The 16,463-nt window shown below is 47.7% G+C and overlaps 1 protein-coding gene across 2 annotated transcripts in view; it reads left to right on the top strand.

Annotated features, from left to right (window-relative positions):
- Positions 1-15,120, top strand: part of SETD5 (SET domain containing 5) — a 67,747-nt gene extending 52,627 nt beyond the window's left edge. The window contains exons 18-24 of one of the 2 annotated variants that reach the window (XM_063122119.1): positions 240-493; positions 5,053-5,109; positions 8,523-8,978; positions 9,609-9,883; positions 13,271-13,404; positions 14,000-14,085; positions 14,229-15,120. In XM_063122119.1, the coding sequence (XP_062978189.1) occupies positions 240-493; positions 5,053-5,109; positions 8,523-8,978; positions 9,609-9,883; positions 13,271-13,404; positions 14,000-14,085; positions 14,229-14,789 (1,823 nt within the window). In that variant the 3' untranslated portion in view covers positions 14,790-15,120. The remainder of the gene's footprint in view (positions 1-239; positions 494-5,052; positions 5,110-8,522; positions 8,979-9,608; positions 9,884-13,270; positions 13,405-13,999; positions 14,086-14,228) is intronic. The other variant, XM_063122120.1, reaches the window with a different exon arrangement.
- The last annotated feature ends 1,343 nt before the right edge of the window (positions 15,121-16,463 follow it).

The raw sequence follows: 16,463 nt of genomic DNA, 5'->3' as shown, positions 1-16,463 counted from the left end.
TGTGTGTGTGTGTGTGTGTGTGTGTGTGTGTGTGTGTGTGTGTGAATGAGAATGAATTCATGTGTGTGGATGCCCGCCTGTGCACACATTGACAGCCCCTGGTGTCTCAGCTGACCCCAGATGCAGCCCTTTGGGCCAGAATGATTGTGCCCCCCTAAATGTAAAAGGAACAGACCTTGAGTGTAGATTAGGGGTTTATAATGGTAGCGTCACCATCTGGACTGTGTCTTACATTTCAGACTTACTGAGTCCTCTGAAGAAGTGGAAGTCTCGCTATTTGATGGAGCAGAGCATTACCAAGTTATTGAGGCCGCTGTCTCCGGTCACTCCCCCGCTGCCTGACCCCTTGATTCCAGACTCGCTGAGCCCACACCTCACCACGTCCTCCTCATCTGTGCCGGGAGAGGAGGAATGCCGCAGTGGTTGCGGGGTGATCTTCTCGCCGATTCCCTCTTTGGCTGCTAGTCGTTGCAATACGCCACTACAGTTTGAGGTAAGTTGGGGCAGGAGCTCTGCCTGCAGACCTAAGGCGTGTGCATCAGAACTGCTCGGAGGGGAGCAATTAGTCTTAAGAGATGTGTGGATGGTTTTGTTTTGTTTTAAGAGAATGTCCAGTATTCAGAGAATCAGGCGCCCAATAGATTGAAGTCCCCGTTCTCCTTTATTCTTGTACAGAGTAGATGGATACTAGCGTGTACAAAGGGTCACAGGTGATTGTGGAGGCACTACTGCTCCTTCCTGTTGTCTTAACTGTGACTTGTACTCTCTTCTCCACTCCCCCAGCCCTGCCCCAGCCTCTGGCCTCCGTAGCATCCAAAGATACTTCAGGGCTGCTTCTCCCCTGCATGCACCTCCTAGCAAACCCTAAACTTTGGAGATTTTCACCCGTAGTGCATCCCTAAATTTCCCCATCTGCATGACGCTAGCTTCATTTGACTGTTTCTCGTTCCTCTTACAGCTGTTTTGCCTCCCTTCTTCAAAACTTTTGTGAAACTTTAGAATGCAAGGCAGGTGTGAGCTGTGGTGATAGTCTCAATTTTTGCAATTTCCCATAAGACACATGGATGTCAATGCCTACATTTTGAAGCATCCCATTATATTACCTTACTGTGTCCCATCTGTGTGCTTCGGGTGGGACAGTTTTCAATTTGGTGTTTCAGTACTGGAAAGTACGGGCCACTAAACTCTTTAGATCTGCTGCTGCGTTTAGCAGTGGTCTGTAGAAATGCTTATTTTGAAGATAGTCAGGTCAACTATGCTTGGGGATTCTGGAGTTTTGATCCTGTTTGAGATCTTCACTGTAGCTGTATCAGCTTATGATCCAGTTGGGTCTGTTCATTGCTGGGGTTTGGAATTCAAGCCTGGGCTATGCATTCTGTATACTTAAAAATTCTGCACCCAAACAACCCAAAATGACAACCGAATCTAAATTCTGCAATCTTTCAATTATGCAAGTTACAAATATTTTCATGATTTTTCATACTTCGCAGAATTCTGCAATTTCTACTGTTTTTTGCCAGTGCTGCTAGCGATGGGGAGGGACCGGATGCCACTGAAGGTCTTACCAGTTATTCTGGCTTTTGAGGTCCCATTAGGCATTGCCAACGTAATCTCAAGCAAACCTTCACAACCATGAGAGAAAGAGATAAAATTGTTCCTTGTTGTTTAAGGGGGTGGGAGAAATAATCCTGAAGCTGAATTCTGTAGCCAATATTGTATCCCATGCCTTTTCTACACTCCTCTAGAATTGTTGTATTTCCGCTGCCCTTATTAGGACCTATTGCTTAAGCTCAGGTGGGTTGAACTCTGAACAACAATGTACTCTTCAAATACTTAAAAGATTGTCACACAGAGGAGGGCCAAGATCTCTTCTCGATCATCCCAGAGTGCAGGACATGGAATAACGGGCTGAAGTTACTTCCTGAGAGCAGTATGACAATGGAACCAGTTACCTAGGGAGGTTGTGGGCTCTCCCACACTAGAGGCATTCAAGAGGCAGCTGGACAACCATCTGTCAGATATGCTTTAGGGTGGATTCCTGCATTGAGCAGGGGGTTAGACTCGATGGCCCTTCCAACTCTGCTATCTTATGATTCTATGTTGGCTTACTATCCAGGTAGCTAGAATCCTTGACTACATCCCCAATGCCTGTGGATTCCACTCTCACGGTCTTTGCCATCTCCAGTCAACACCCAAGTGGAGATAGAGACCTGATTCATTGGGCCAAGGAAAGGTCAGGTCATTGTCACCAGAGGCTGTGGAAAGCGGGTGCCCTTAACCACACCAGTCGTATAGAGGTGTGGCATGAGATATTACTAGGAATTTGTATCTTGAAATTGGCTGTTGGTCCCAATTTGTGCTCCTAATTTGAAGTAGCATTTAAGGAGTGTTTTGCCATAACAAACATTAGACTTCAAAGGCTTCTGTTCCTTATAAGAAAGTGAACTCATGCTGCTACTGTGTGTGACTGAGTCTCTTGCCTATCCACACCCACCCCATCTTCTTTGTGTACAGGGAAGAAGACTTACAAAGTATTAAATCCCCTCTCCCTGTGCCTTTCCCGTCTTCTGCATGGAGGCTTTTCTTGTTCATGCCATTCCACTCATTAATGATTATTTTATTTTATTCTATTTAAACTATTTCTTTGCTGCCTTTCTACCAGAAAATGGTTGACAAGGTGGCTTAACAAAGAATTGTTAAACAAGTCTAAAAAAAATACAGTATCAATAAAACAGCAGGTAAAACAATATGAGTGTATTACTAAATGGCAGATAAAATCAGTCCAAAGCAGTTTAAGCAGCTGTTAAGCCAAGCAAAAAACAACACCCCCACTATGAAATTATAAATAATCTACAAAAAACAGTAACCCCACAAAACTAGCTAATATAGACCCAATCAGCTGAATGGAAAGGCCTTCGCCTGGTGCCCAAAGTTAGTGTCCCGTTCAGCTGCCATGTTGGAAGTTCAAGAACATATTTCACTGTGCCGTATATTTTAGCCTCAGCACTAGTGGCCCTTGGAAAGACCTGTTTCATGAGCTCCTTTACTTAGTGATCTTAAGTTATCCTAACTTGGAGGTGCTGAGAAATCTAGTTCATTATTTAACCAGATCTTGAGAGAGACTTCCAAAGTAACTTTCTTTGTAAAAGTATATTGGGGCATGGTGACATCCGCTTAGACAAGAACGTTCACACGTAACGACAACTGATAAGTTGTGGTTGCACACAAACCACCCCTGTCTTTGTGTAGGCCACCTGGGCCATCCTGGAGAATGAGTGTCCAGAAAGAAATGTTGCTCCATTAGGGATTTTGTTGTAGGCCTGGGGAGGGAGGAACATGTTGGAACATGACGTATAAGGCTATCAGTGGCTACTAGTCATCATGGCTCTACATTACCTCCAGTATGCCTCTGAACACTAATTGCTGGGGAACACAAGTGGGAGGGTGCTATTGCACTCATGTCCTGTTTGTGGGCTTCTCGTGATTACCTAGTTGGTCACTGTGTCAATAGAATGCTGGACTAGAAAGGCCTTTGGTATGATCCAGCCTGGCTCTTCTTACCTAACAGAATGGACTTCATAAGAATGTATGAACTCATGAGTAAGCTGGTACAAGCATATCAGTTGGGATGTTCTTGTTCTAAGGAAAGTAGGAGCTAGTCATGTCCCTTATAGCATGGCCAAAGGGATATATTTATTTATTTTTGTGAACTGCCCAGAGAGCTTCGGCTCTGGGGCGGTATAAAAATGTAATAAATAAATAAATAAATAATATTTATTTATTTATTACATTTATATACTGCCCCATAGCCAAAGCTCTCTGGGTGGTTTACAAAAGTTAGAAACAGTGAACATTAAAAAGTATACAAAATTTAAAACCATCAAAAACATAAAAACCGTATAAAAACAACGGTATCCATTTAAAACAACAGCTCTGGGGGTCCGTTAAAAAACAAACTTAGCGTTGTTAAATGCTGTTAAATGCCTGGGAGAAGAGAAAGGTCTTGACCTGGCGCCAAAAAGATAACAATGTTGGCGCCAGGCGAGCCTCATCGGGGAGATCATCCATAATTGGGAGGCCACCACCAAAAAGGCCCTCTCCCTTGTTGCCATCCTCCGAGCTTCCCTCGGAGGAGGACCTTAGATGTTGAGCACAGTATATGAGTAGGTTCATGTCGGGAGAGGCATTCCGTCAGGAATTGTGGTCCCAAGCCGTATAGTGCCACTGTACTGCTCCTTTTGCCCCTCTCAAGCAGCCAGTATCTTCTCACGGCTGCCGGACAGACAGGTGCTACATCTAAAGCAGAGCCAGTGACCACCATGTTTCTGCTGGTTCTGAAGGCAAGGCCCCCTTCCACCACCTGTATCTGGTAGCTAGAAAAACTGTCCCCAGCACTGTGTACCTGGGAAAATCCTATATTTGTGGAGGAGGAGAAGAGTGCGGCATCTGTGGCATCACGCTTAAGATAGGGAGACATCTCCTGTGCTTCAGGCCCATCTTCCCTCATGAAGTGAGTACCCCTAACTTCATATCCACTATAGTTGCCCACCTGAAAGAGCTACTAGCTGACCGTTTTCTGCATAGTCGTGATGGATACAGATGTTAACCTCCAGTGTCAGAATGCCTCCCAATACCAGTCGCTTGGGAACATAAGTGGGAGGATACTGTTCCGTGTCCTGCTTGTGAGCTTCCCATTGGCCAGTGTGGGAACAGGATGCCGGACTAGACAGGCCTTTCATCTGATCTGGAGCATGAAGAAATAGAGACTGTTCTCTCATTTCTGTGCTGCCTCTGACTTGAATCCTAAAGTTGTAGCATGAGATGCAGTAGTAACCACATCTTACCTTTCTACTTTTGTCAGCCTCTAAAATTCATATCACATATTTAGCTCCCCTAACTGCTGAGGCCATCCTCAGGGTAGTCTCTCTGTTTTTTGTTTTTCCAGAATAGCTGTGGCTAACCTCTATGCTTGTTTTTTTTTTTTTTACTTTATTTTATTTTGCTTCTTGACTTGTAAAATTAGATGAATAACAAGATGCTTTTCCCTCCTAGAACGTATCCTCCCCTGAGAGTTCCCCTGCGCATAGGCCCGAGTCCCTGTCGCCCGAGGTAGTTATCACACCATCTCAATTGGAGGCGGAGAGTGTGTGTAGTTTGTCTGTGGTGAGCGAGCGTGTGTGCTTGGAGGGAGGAGGGGTGGGGGTGGGGGGACTGTGGAGGAGAGCAGCAAATGGATGGGGAGGAAGGGGGCTAGGCTAGCCCAGATAAATTCCTTTGTAGCTGAGGTTGAACAGATCTGGATGGGAAATTGAGGGAAAATGTGGCGCTCCTGCCAGTTAATCCTTCTGAAGTAGCATTTCCCTGGCGGCTGGAAGGAGGGAGGGGAGGAAGAGGAGAAACTGAAGCCGCATGAGCTCAGTCACCAAAGTGCAGCCTCTTAATTGCTGGTGGCTGGGCGGTACCTTGCCACATGCTATATATTCTGTCAAACTCATCTCCTTGTTCCATTGCAGCATAGGCAGTCCTGATTCTGCTCCGTGTCTTCAAGATACAAATTCTGTGCTCAGATTAATCGTGCTAATCAATAAGCACATAATGCAAGTGATGGAATGTTTGCTGGAGTTTGCAGTCTGAGGCAAGGAACAATATTGCTTTAGATAGGAGGATAAAGAGAGGGCTAAGTGGTTGGGGATGTATTACAGATGCAGGGGGCAGTTTATTATAGCGTTGGGTATTCGTCTGCTTTTGCACATCGGCTCTTTATTGCTTTCTAGTAAATCATGGTAGTCACAGTCTCCATCGGAAAGCAGCGTAAGGGTTTTATCAAATAGTCATCTAGGTAATGGGGCAAAAAGGCCAAGAGGAAGGGAGGGATAAGTAGCCATTCAGGGTGCTGAAGCACTGGGATTCCCACCCCCCACCCCGAGAAACTGCTTGAACATCATGAGGCTTCTTAGTCCAGAGGGCTAGAAACTTAAGTCAGGCTTCCCAGAAATTCAGTTAAAATAGCTTGCCAGGCACCACATTCAGTTGGGAACTGCAAATACAAACAGCCCAGAGTCTGAACATGTCAAACAAGTACCAAACAGGAAAGTAGTGCAATCGCAGCTGCCACACCTACCTTGCCTGTATGTATTTACAGTGGGGGAAAGCACCCGTGCTGCAATTTGTACATGACATGGCCACACCCGCACACCCCACTCGTTCACTCACTCATACATCTTTGCCTAGAGAGGCTAGACTGGTCCAATGTGTTGTCCGTGGGGCTGCCTTTCAAAATGGCCCAGAAACTGGCATTTATTATAGGGCTGCAGGATTATTATTATTAAGTGGGAATGGGCATCTTGATCCTATGATGCCAGTGCTTTATCATCATCTTCTCTGGCTCCCAGGCCATTTCCAAGCCCAATTTAACACACTGCTTTTAAATCTTAAAGCCCTTAATGGCTTGGGGAAAGCTTGCCTGAAAGGTTGCCTTCTTGCATATATATACCTACCCAAACCTAAAAATCCTGTCCAGAGGCAGGTGGCTACTGGGAAGGGGATTGCCTTAGCAATGGCACCCCAGCTATGGAGTAGCAACCCCAGAGAAGCTTGCCTGACACCTTCTCAGTGGTCTTTCCAGTACTAGGTGAAGCCCTTGCTATTCACTCAGGCCTTTTAAACCACCGGGCCTGGGTGGGGGTGGGGGTGGGGGTATGTTTTGACTAGCCTTTTTTTCTTCTGTCAAAGAAGGAAGGGGATGGGATTGGGGTAGTTGGCTGCATTTTACTGTCGGTATTTTAAACGTTATTCTTATGTAAGCCGCCCAGAGATCATATGCTGATGGGTGGTCCTCTAAATACGATGAAAAACTACCATAGAATAGTATGGAAGCGCCCTTACGCCTGCCCCCATTTCAGATCAGGAGGGCTACATGCACTGTCCGTGTTGTGCGTTGGCATAATCGGCCGCAGCTCTGGGGGGAGCAAGGCAGTAAGCTTCGTTTTTAACCCACCTCCTGCACTGTGTCAAGAGGAAAGGCAACACATAGAAGCGGCGCTTTCTAAGGGCTCCAAATAAGGAACCAGATATGAAAACGGCACGCAATCTTGCTCAGTTCCTTAATTTCCCTCGCCGCTCTGGCTCAGCAGAAAGAATAAAATGTGCCGGTGTCAAGCAGCCTCCTGCAATACCCCAGCCCTATTTTATACATAGGGTGTGACAGAGAGGCTTTTCACCAGATACCTGTGTGTGTCTGAGATATATATCACACAGGGTCATTTGGGACACTTGCCTTTTTAGTTGGCTACCGTGCCAAAACTTCTAGGTAAGCGCAAAAGGGGCAGAGCTACAGGTGACTACTAGAGATAAATCCTAATAATGGGGGTTATCTTTAAAGGAGATGGGTGAGCTTGATGCTGCAGTGCACTCCCAACAGTTTAGAGCAATCTTCCCCAACTTGATGGGGATGATGGGGGTTGTAGTTCAACATATTAGGAGAGCGCCAGGTTGGAGAAGATTGGTTTTGGAGTCTTAAATGTTTGTTTGGTTTTTTAAGTTACACAGTGTGAATGGGTTGTGGAATTAACTTCTGACTACTTGTCTCATTCAGATAAGAGAATTTGGGTTCTCTGTAAAATTGACAGCTTGGACAGGAATGGCAGTGTGGATTAAGAGACGGGAGTTAGGGGCAGTTGAAAAGTTAGGAAGCAGTGCAGGGTGCAAAAGGCCCATCTTGGTTGAATAGAAAACCCTGACCAGCTCCTCCTCTCTTTAGTTTAATCGTGACTAGTCACATGTTTTGAAAGCTTCCTCTTGCAATAATGAGAGCTAGCAATCAGTTAAATTTATTTATTTATTTAAAACATTTCTTGGCCGCCTTTCAGGGCAGAGGCCCTCACAAGGCAGCTTACAATAGCCAAATACAGCCAAAGAATCCAGGATCCTGCCCAAGGCTTACATTCCATCCTATAAAGGCCAAATTCTGCACTCATAAAGACCAGATCAGCTGTTGGAGAAGAGGAGATCTCTGGATGTTATGAAGTGTGCCTGCAACGTGTGGTTGTGATAGCTTTCCTATGAAGAGGCTGATTGATAAGAGTAACCCTTGTGTGTGGTGTACCTGCTTGCCTCGACTTTTTTTGTTGATTCTTCACCTTTCATTGAAATGGTGGTGACTTCATATGTTACGTGGTGGCCTTGAAAATACACCAAGGCTCGTTTGAGCACCAGCATCTCCATCCAAGAATGGGGAGGGATCCTGCAAATTTAATTTGCCTCCAGAAAGTCATCTGCCTGGAGGAAGAGAGTTGACTGTGCAGCTAGAAGAACAGGCAGAAAGGAGAGCAAAGCAGGACAGAAAGGGGACGCAGTGGGTGGAGAAGGAGGAGTTGGGAGAGCGGTATGTGCAGTCCGTAGGATGGGGGAGCCTTTCCTGACTTAACGTCTTCCTCTCTGTCTGCCCCTTTCTCCTGGCTCTCTACCCTGCTCCATATCCTCTCCCTCCTCACCCTCCCATACCTGCACGTTGGCTATTCTAGCTCTGCCTCAGGACGGACCTTGACATGCCGAAGGCAGGCTTCCTGGACGCCAGCGCTAACAGCTGCCTAGAGAGACCGGCGTTGCTCACTTTGGGGCACTCTGACCCAGCATCCCAGCCCTTGGAGACCAGCTTTCCAGGAAAGAGCGGGGAAGCGCAGACGCTGCTAAGAAGCTCTGAGCAGGCTTTTCGGACAGAGTTTAACTTAATGTATGCCTTCTCCCCTCTGAATGCGATGCCTCGAGTGGATGGATTGTTACGGGAATCTCCTCAGATGGCCGATGGGAAGCTTCTGAATCCGGACAGGGGCTGCTGCAGTTCTCCTGCGGAGGGATATTTTGGCAGGCATGAGCAGGCACTTCTGAAAGAAGCTGCCCATGGATCCCTGGCCCTCTGTGGCGAGAGGCCTTGTGAAGGAGTGAAATCCATCCCCCAGAACCCTCCGCAGAGGAAAAAGGCAAGTACCTGATGGGAAGGAAGTAAGCAGGGTGGGTTGAGGGTGAGGCAGTCACTACCGAGGAAAGGGGAGCCCTGAAGGGGGTTGAGGGTGAGGAAGGGGGCAGAGAAAAATGCAGGCTTCTCACACTGGATAGGAAGAACAGCTTGAGGCCGCTGTCAGAAGTGGGGACTGTATGAAAGTAGGTAGACTGTTGCCTTGAGGTTCAGAGGAGACGTAGTAACGGTGTGCGGTGCCTGTTCTGAAAGGGATATTTTCGCTCTGTTTTGGGTGGTGCTTGGCTCTTGGGCGTCCTGTCATCCGAGGGAGCATCGCTGGTTCAGGTGCACTTTTGATCCATGCAAACCTGGAGCCTAAAAGCAAGTGATAGGCTGCTAGGCAAACACTAGATCTGGTTCTGGGGCTGCTAACTGTCCATAGGCTGGAGAGCAGATTCCTTGTACCCAAGGCATTGCTAGGCATATCTTTACACGCATGAGCTCAAAGCCACATCGCAGTCCAATTATCAGTAACTGGCTGTTCCCTGGCTGTGAGTGACGTGTTGTCAAAAGAGTTCCTGCCCTGTTTCCCGACTTGCCCTGTATTCTTCACTCAAACACACCTAGGCTGAACATAGTCTTTCTCCCATAGGTCTCTCTGCTGGAGTACCGGAAACGAAAGCAAGAAGCCAAGGAGGGCGGGGATTCTGCTCGATGCACAGGGACCCCTACCCGACTGAGTGGCGGCTGCTCTGGAGCAGATATGGATGCTGGTGTTGTGCCGGGCCCGGGGGGGCGCACACTGTCCTCCCCACAACATGGCTTCTCCCCCTCGCATTCCTCCCTGTCTCATCTCGAGGAAGTCAGCCCACCCGAACCAAGAGGGACCACACACTGCAAATCCCAGGATAGCATCAGCAGTAGGTGGTGAGTGTTGGCCTGCTGTTGAGTCTCAGGAAAGGAAATGTGCGAAAGTCGCGTCCTCTTTCTTGGAGTTTCCGGAAAGGTCTGCCTTGGGGTTTCTTGACCTGCAGGCGGGGAGCACAGCACTTGTGCCAAGTGTACCACCCTAACAAGATGAGAAAAGATAATGTTTGTGGTCTGGGCCCCAAACTTCCAGTCTTGGCTGCTTATAGAGCAGGAAGATAAATATGCTAGGTAAACAAGTGTCATCTCTCTCTCTCTCTCCAGGTTACTCTTTTGTGCTCACACTTGAGAAAATTACTCAGGCAGAAACCTGTTAATTTCTATCAACAGGGTGTTGTTGTTTTTAATCTCTGTGGCTGTAATGGGAACTTTAAAGGTGAATGGGGAGTCTTGGGGGTAGAAATACTGGAATTTTACAGTAGTGATCTTCTGGCTTTGGGAAACATTGCCAGAGGATCACGCAAAGAGTCTAGGACTCTCAGACTTGTCCTAGACCCAGAGCGGTTGCCTTCTACCTGGAAATCCCATCCCAGCAGAAAGTTCCTTCACTAGCAGCTGACTCTTGCCACATTTGAACCCCAACTTTGGAGTGAGTTGTTCCACTGTTCCAGCCCCTTGTTCGTTTTAGTTGCCCTTTTAAGCATACAGCAGTTTAAAGAGGAAAGTCATATCAAGGATTACCCAAGGGATCTTGATAAGGGACGTAGAGGGCAGAGAGAACACTTCTTACAACTCTGTTTCTGTGGGTCCCTACTTGCTCCATTCCACATTTTGCGTATATGAATGCCGTAACTACCTTCCGGTATGCTATCAAACATACAAGTGGTAGAGTGTCTAAATAACTTTAAGTGGGTGATGCTCTCAAGTTAATTGATGATTACTTCTGGTACTGAATAGTCTTAACCCAGTTTGATCTAAAGCAACTTCCACAAATTATGCTTGGAATAATACTGCTGGGCTAGATCAACTCCTGGACTAGATCAAATCCATCTAGTTTAGCATTCTGTTTCCAGCAGCGCCAGCCAGAAAATTCTGGGAAGTCTGAATTGGGGCGTAAAGCAACGGCCCCTCCCTCTTGCGTTTCCAAAGCCCTGGGTGTTCATGGTTAAACGGATATTGAACGTGGGGGGTTCTGTTTAATTATCCTAGCTAATGGCCATAATCCTACTTTCAAAGGACTTGCAGAACTTGGCTGTCCAAGCTGTGAAATGACATTTTTTTGTTTTTAGTTGCTGTATAGTGATATTGCTGCCATAAGTGGTGTGAGCAGTATCGTCGTTCAAGGATTCCTGGTGCTGTGCTCTTTGCAAATTAAAAAAAATACTGTTTTGGCATCTATGTGCTCAGTGTTGGTTGGCTTTTTTATTATTATTTCCCTCTCAGCTCTAGTGGGCAGTCCTGGGGCAGAGCTGTTTTGGGGGTTTGGAGTCCTGAACACTCCAGCTTGTTGGTTTCATCCTGAGGGCCTCCCTCTGCACTCGCCTACAACTAGCTCAGCCTTCCTCAACCTGGGGCGCTCCAGATGTGTTGGACTGCATCTCCCAGAATGCCCCAGCCAGCAGAGCTGGCTGGGGCATTCTGGGAGTTGTAGTCCAACACATCTGGAGCGCCACAGATTGAGGAAGGCTGAACTAGCTGATCTTTCTGCTTCAGACACTGTACGTGGGGGACAGGGGGTGACTTCAGATCACATTGGCACATTTACACGAAAGCCTGCACTACCTTTGCTGTCTTCTACAGTAACTACACGCAGTTTTCATTTTAAATTCTACCTCCTTCAGCTGCCAAAATGGCTGCCAGTACAATTTTCGCAGATTTGCTGCTGCTCTGTTAACTCTGCCTTGCGACGAAACTATCCAGCCAATCAATAGCAGCAGTGAAGGTGTGAATTCATCCCTGATGTCTGTGAGGTGTGAACTTCTCTGCTTTTTTCCCCTTCATAGGATTTGGGGGAACTAAACTTTAGTTTTTTAAGAACTACTAGTTTTTTTTAAGAACTAAAATAGAAGGCATGGGGAGTTCAGCTTCATTGGGAGGAATAGCAGTATGTAAAGTTGCCGATAACACAGGACGCTAATGTTGGGTTTGGAGGTATCAGTCAGGAATACATTTTTAAAATTTGCTTACAAACATAATTATGAAACTGTGCTAAAATTTCCAGAGGGATCAACTTGTGGCCGTCATTATTATTATTATTATTATTATTATTATTATTATTATTAATTTATATAGCACCATCAATGTACATGGTGCTGTACAGAGTAAAAATAATCTTGCACTTTCAGTGTATAAAATGCTTTCCAAACTGCCACTTGTAATCACCCTGTGAAATGAGGTCAAGTCACAGACGGTCCCATTTTACTGATAGTGAAAAGAAACTGAAAGACCCACCCGGAGCCATCTCAGTGAGTCCACTTCTTACTGGCTTAAAAAGGTTTCTATGTGGGAAAATCTGTAACTGTTCTGTTAGAAATGAACATTTCCCCATTTTAAAAGACCACAGCAAACAGATCATGGTGAAAGAGACCCTTTTGTTTTCTGCAATCCAACACAACTTGTACAGGAAACTCTCTGATTCTAGAGTGACAAAAAAACCCACTTCCATACACTGCCTATATTTATATTTGCTGATCCAGAGCAAACAAGCCTAATTCACACTGCACCCATAATCCTTTCAGGAAAAAAGGGAATGATTTCGTTGGACAGGCCTAATATAAGTCCTGAGTAGCAACTGTTAAGATATTCATGTCCTTGGGACTCTTACCAGGGTTGTCATCTGTTTTCTTGAGTAACACTAGAAGTAGTCTGCAGTGTTACCACTGTATTAATTATTTGTTCATCTCTAATGAATACTCTCTAGCCATTGTGAAACAGGCCTCACTCAGCCCTAGAAGGAAAAATGGCACTTGGCTCAGCATATAAAGTATTTATTATTTATTTATTTAAAACATTTGTATCCCGCCCTATGTCACTAGGATCTCAGGGTGGTATACAGATAAAAATATACAATATAAAACAGTAGATACACACAGCTAAAAACAAATTAAACCATGAATCGAGTTAAAACCAGTATATAATTTAAAAGCAATAAAAAACAAAACAGTTAAAACAATGTGCAAACTTGGTGAATTTAACCATTACAATGTGCACAAGCCTTAAGGGGTGTGTTGTTCAAACTGCGTACTGTTGTGAGAAGGCAAGGTCCGTCCCCCGTCCATCCCCCCAGGAGCTTCCTGGCTTAGCTTTTTTCAATATTTAAAATACTTTTTTCGTGCCTTTCCTCAAGCGCTTCAAGAAATCTTTAAAATGTGATCAAAGCCTCAACAGCCCCACTTTGGTCCCAAACGGTTGGAATTCCCATTCTCGCTCCTTTGTGTCCTGCTGCAGGATGGTGCCCACCTCGGTGGAACGGCTCCGAGAAGGCTGCGGCATTCTGGAGAAGGTTTTGCGCAGCAGCGCTAAAATATGCCAGAGAGGAGAGCCCTCGCCCACGCGGGACAGCGTAGGGGAGAGAGAAGCAGGTGAGTGAGCGAGCGTCGCCCTTGGCACTGTGGCGAGTGGGACTGAACCTCTTTGGGAAGGCGGATGCCCCAGGCACGGCGCCACTTGTGGCGTGATGGCCGGGGACAATGGCCGTGCGGGATTTCCACCCCGCTTCATGCGGGCTACCACCCCTTCAGACACGCGAAGGCTCTCCTACTAGGTTTGTTTTAAGCATAGGGACCGAAGTGTTGCTACTCTGAATAATTTCCACAAGTGCTTATGATTTTTCTCATTAAAAGGAGGCCTTCAAGTGGAAGGATGGACAGCCAGCTGTTGAGGAGGCTTTTCCTCTGCATTCCCAGCTTAGCGCAAGGAAAGGTTGGACTAAATGGCCTGCGAGGTCCCTTCCAACTCTGTTTCTATGAAAGGCCGTTTCCCCCTGAAATTTTCTCTTCCAGTTTTTGAGGTTTTCTCACTCTTTTTTTCTGTTTGCCGGGGCTTCAGATTTCTTAGGTTTGGGGCTCTTTGGGGTGCCTTTCTCACCCGATCTCTGCTACAGAGTTTGTCTCACTTGCTCTCCTGCTCCAGGAACATGCATTTCTAGTACTGACCCCTGTCTGCTCTGCCTCTTAGATGCTCTGGAAGGAGACTCGACAGACCCCCTCAGCTCTTCCCTCAAGGGACCAGCCGTTTACAGTCCTTCTCGATACAGCTACCAGGTATAGGAGGCAATGTCATGGTCTCTGTGCGGTAAACTCTCTGGCTCTGACACATTCTGGCCTTTCTTAAGTAGGGAGGTGGGACAACTGGGGCAGAGCTGGGCGTGATATATCGTTGACTGCTTCTGTTCCTTCCTTTTCAGGCCTTGCAGTCCGACAGCCCAAGGGCAGAGTCGCAGACCCTCCTTCAGAGTTCCTCCCCATACCGAGGGCACCCCATCCCATCACCGGGATACAGCTACCGGCCCCAATCCCAGAGGACCGGGCACCGCCCGCCTCTCAGTTCCCCGGAATCCTCTGTGTCCTCCGCCCCCTCGGCCTCCACGGACTCCTCCGCTCTCTTTGCAGGGAACTCTGGGTATTACGGCAGTGGTGTGCTGAAGAAGAGCTGCCCCGCAACCGCTGCCCCCAGTCCTGCCCAGACAGCAGCCGCAGACTGTGCGCCCTCTTCCGAATCAGGGCCTCATCCCTGCCCGGGGACCGCCGGCTGCACGTCTTCTTCCTCCAGGCCCTCGCAGTCAGACTTGCGGACTACCCACCCTCCCGCCTCTGGGCAACCCGCTCCCTACCAGAGCTCCAGAGCCGCAGCACTTTCCAACTCGCAGCACTACCCTCACCGAGGGGGAGGAGGCGGCAGCATCCACCAGTACAGACTGCAGCCGCTTCCAGGGTCGGGCGTAAAGACTCAGACAGGCCTTTCTTAGGGCAGGACAGAATTGCCCACGGTTCCTTCCGGCAGCAGCTCATGGGGGAGTGGTGCTGGAACGGCGAAAGGCGAGAGGCCGGGGCTCTGGGATGTGCGAGCATGTGAGAGCGCTGCCAGCCACCCCTGGCTTTGGGGAGAGAAGGCAGCAAGAGGTGGCGGCGGCTGCAGAGCCTGTAGCAAAGCATCTCCCTGACCGCCTGGGTACGTTGTAGAAAGCAAATGGTGCTGAGCGGCATGGCCTGGGTCTCCTATCTGTGCCCTTAGCTGTAGTCACCTGGGCAGGTAGGAAAGCTTGATTATGAAACCAGTGCAAATCAGAAAAATCGGGGCGGGGGAAATGGGGGGGAGGGGGGCATTACTCTAAATCCCAAAGTGCTCTCTGCAGGGTTGGGGGTCCCAGAATGTCCTGGGTCAGGGAGGGTGGGTGTGGGGTGTAGTCCATTCTGATCATTCCAGTTGCAAGCAAAGAGCATTTATGGTGTCCAGGCTCTGGGCAGAGAGCCACAGGATGGGGGCTGGTAGCGGCGTGCGTGGGCAGGGTGTGCAAGCAGGTGTGGCTGCAGACAGTCCCTGTGCCATGTCACCGAAGAAGCCCTTGAGCAACCAGTACGCCATGACGCTGCCAAGGAGGGTGTGATGAAAGCATTCAAGAGGGCAGCGCTGGGATTTTGGGAACACGGTGGCTTGTCACAGGGGATGGCTTGACGGATGCGCCTGTCCTGGAGTCTGTGTGGTCTGCAGGTGATGAGAGAAGAAGCGCCGATGCTGCTGCTGCTGCTGCTGTTGTCATCAAGAGTATCATCGGGTGCAGGAGAGACACCTGCTACCGCCCCACCCCCACCCCCAGGTCCAAGAGCGGCGGGTGCCAGCCAGGCCCGCTGGAAGCTCTGTCCAATTCCATACCATTGCCAGCTTTTCTCACTTGTTTACTATCAAGCGTGTGTTTTTATTTATCTAATTTTATATTCAGTTATAACCATAGTAGGTTAGCAAATATCAGGCAGGTCTAACCACAGTGCTGCCATGGACCTTCCCTCACCCCTCCTGGACAAGATAATGCTGTGAGCATGTCTTCCCTCGTTTCTCAGATGCACAGTCTCTCTTTTCGGGTTTTTTTTTTTCCTTTTCTTTTTTTCTTTTTTGGTTTTTAATTAGGACTGTTACAAGTTTCTCTAATTCACTGAAATCAGGTGTTCATTCAACTTAGGGGAGACTTTTAAAAATTATCAAAGCAGAGAAGAAGAAGAAACTTTTCCTCAAAGTGTCTGGCTGTGAGAGTGTTGGGGATGGAACTTGTCACCCGGAAAGCGGGTGTCCCTATATACTGTATAAAAGGGTGTCAGCTTCACTGGGCTTTGCAGCCTCCCTTTCCGTCATGCTGAGCATGCCTCATGGGGGCGGGGGCGGGGGGCGGGAGCATCGCAGGAGATGATTCCGGAGAGCGGCAGGCCAAGACGAAGCCCTCCGCGGTGGGGGTGCGCAGGGGGCCGAGAAGGAGCCACCACTGAAGTGGGGTGGGGGGGCTGCAGCACTGTCCTCAAGTGGAGTTGTACACTGTGCTGTAACATTTGAACTTTCACAAGAGATGTAATAATTTTGATAATAAAATACTTAACTTGAAAAATCACCATGTTAAGTACGCTTTTGCGGAGTTCTTGGGTGGCGAAATGCA

Source organism: Elgaria multicarinata, chromosome 3 (genome assembly GCF_023053635.1).
Source record: "Elgaria multicarinata webbii isolate HBS135686 ecotype San Diego chromosome 3, rElgMul1.1.pri, whole genome shotgun sequence".
In the NCBI taxonomy this organism is placed as follows: Eukaryota; Metazoa; Chordata; class Lepidosauria; order Squamata; family Anguidae; genus Elgaria; species Elgaria multicarinata.
Note: the sequence above shows the minus strand (reverse complement) of the source record. Positions and strands in the feature narration are given on the sequence as shown.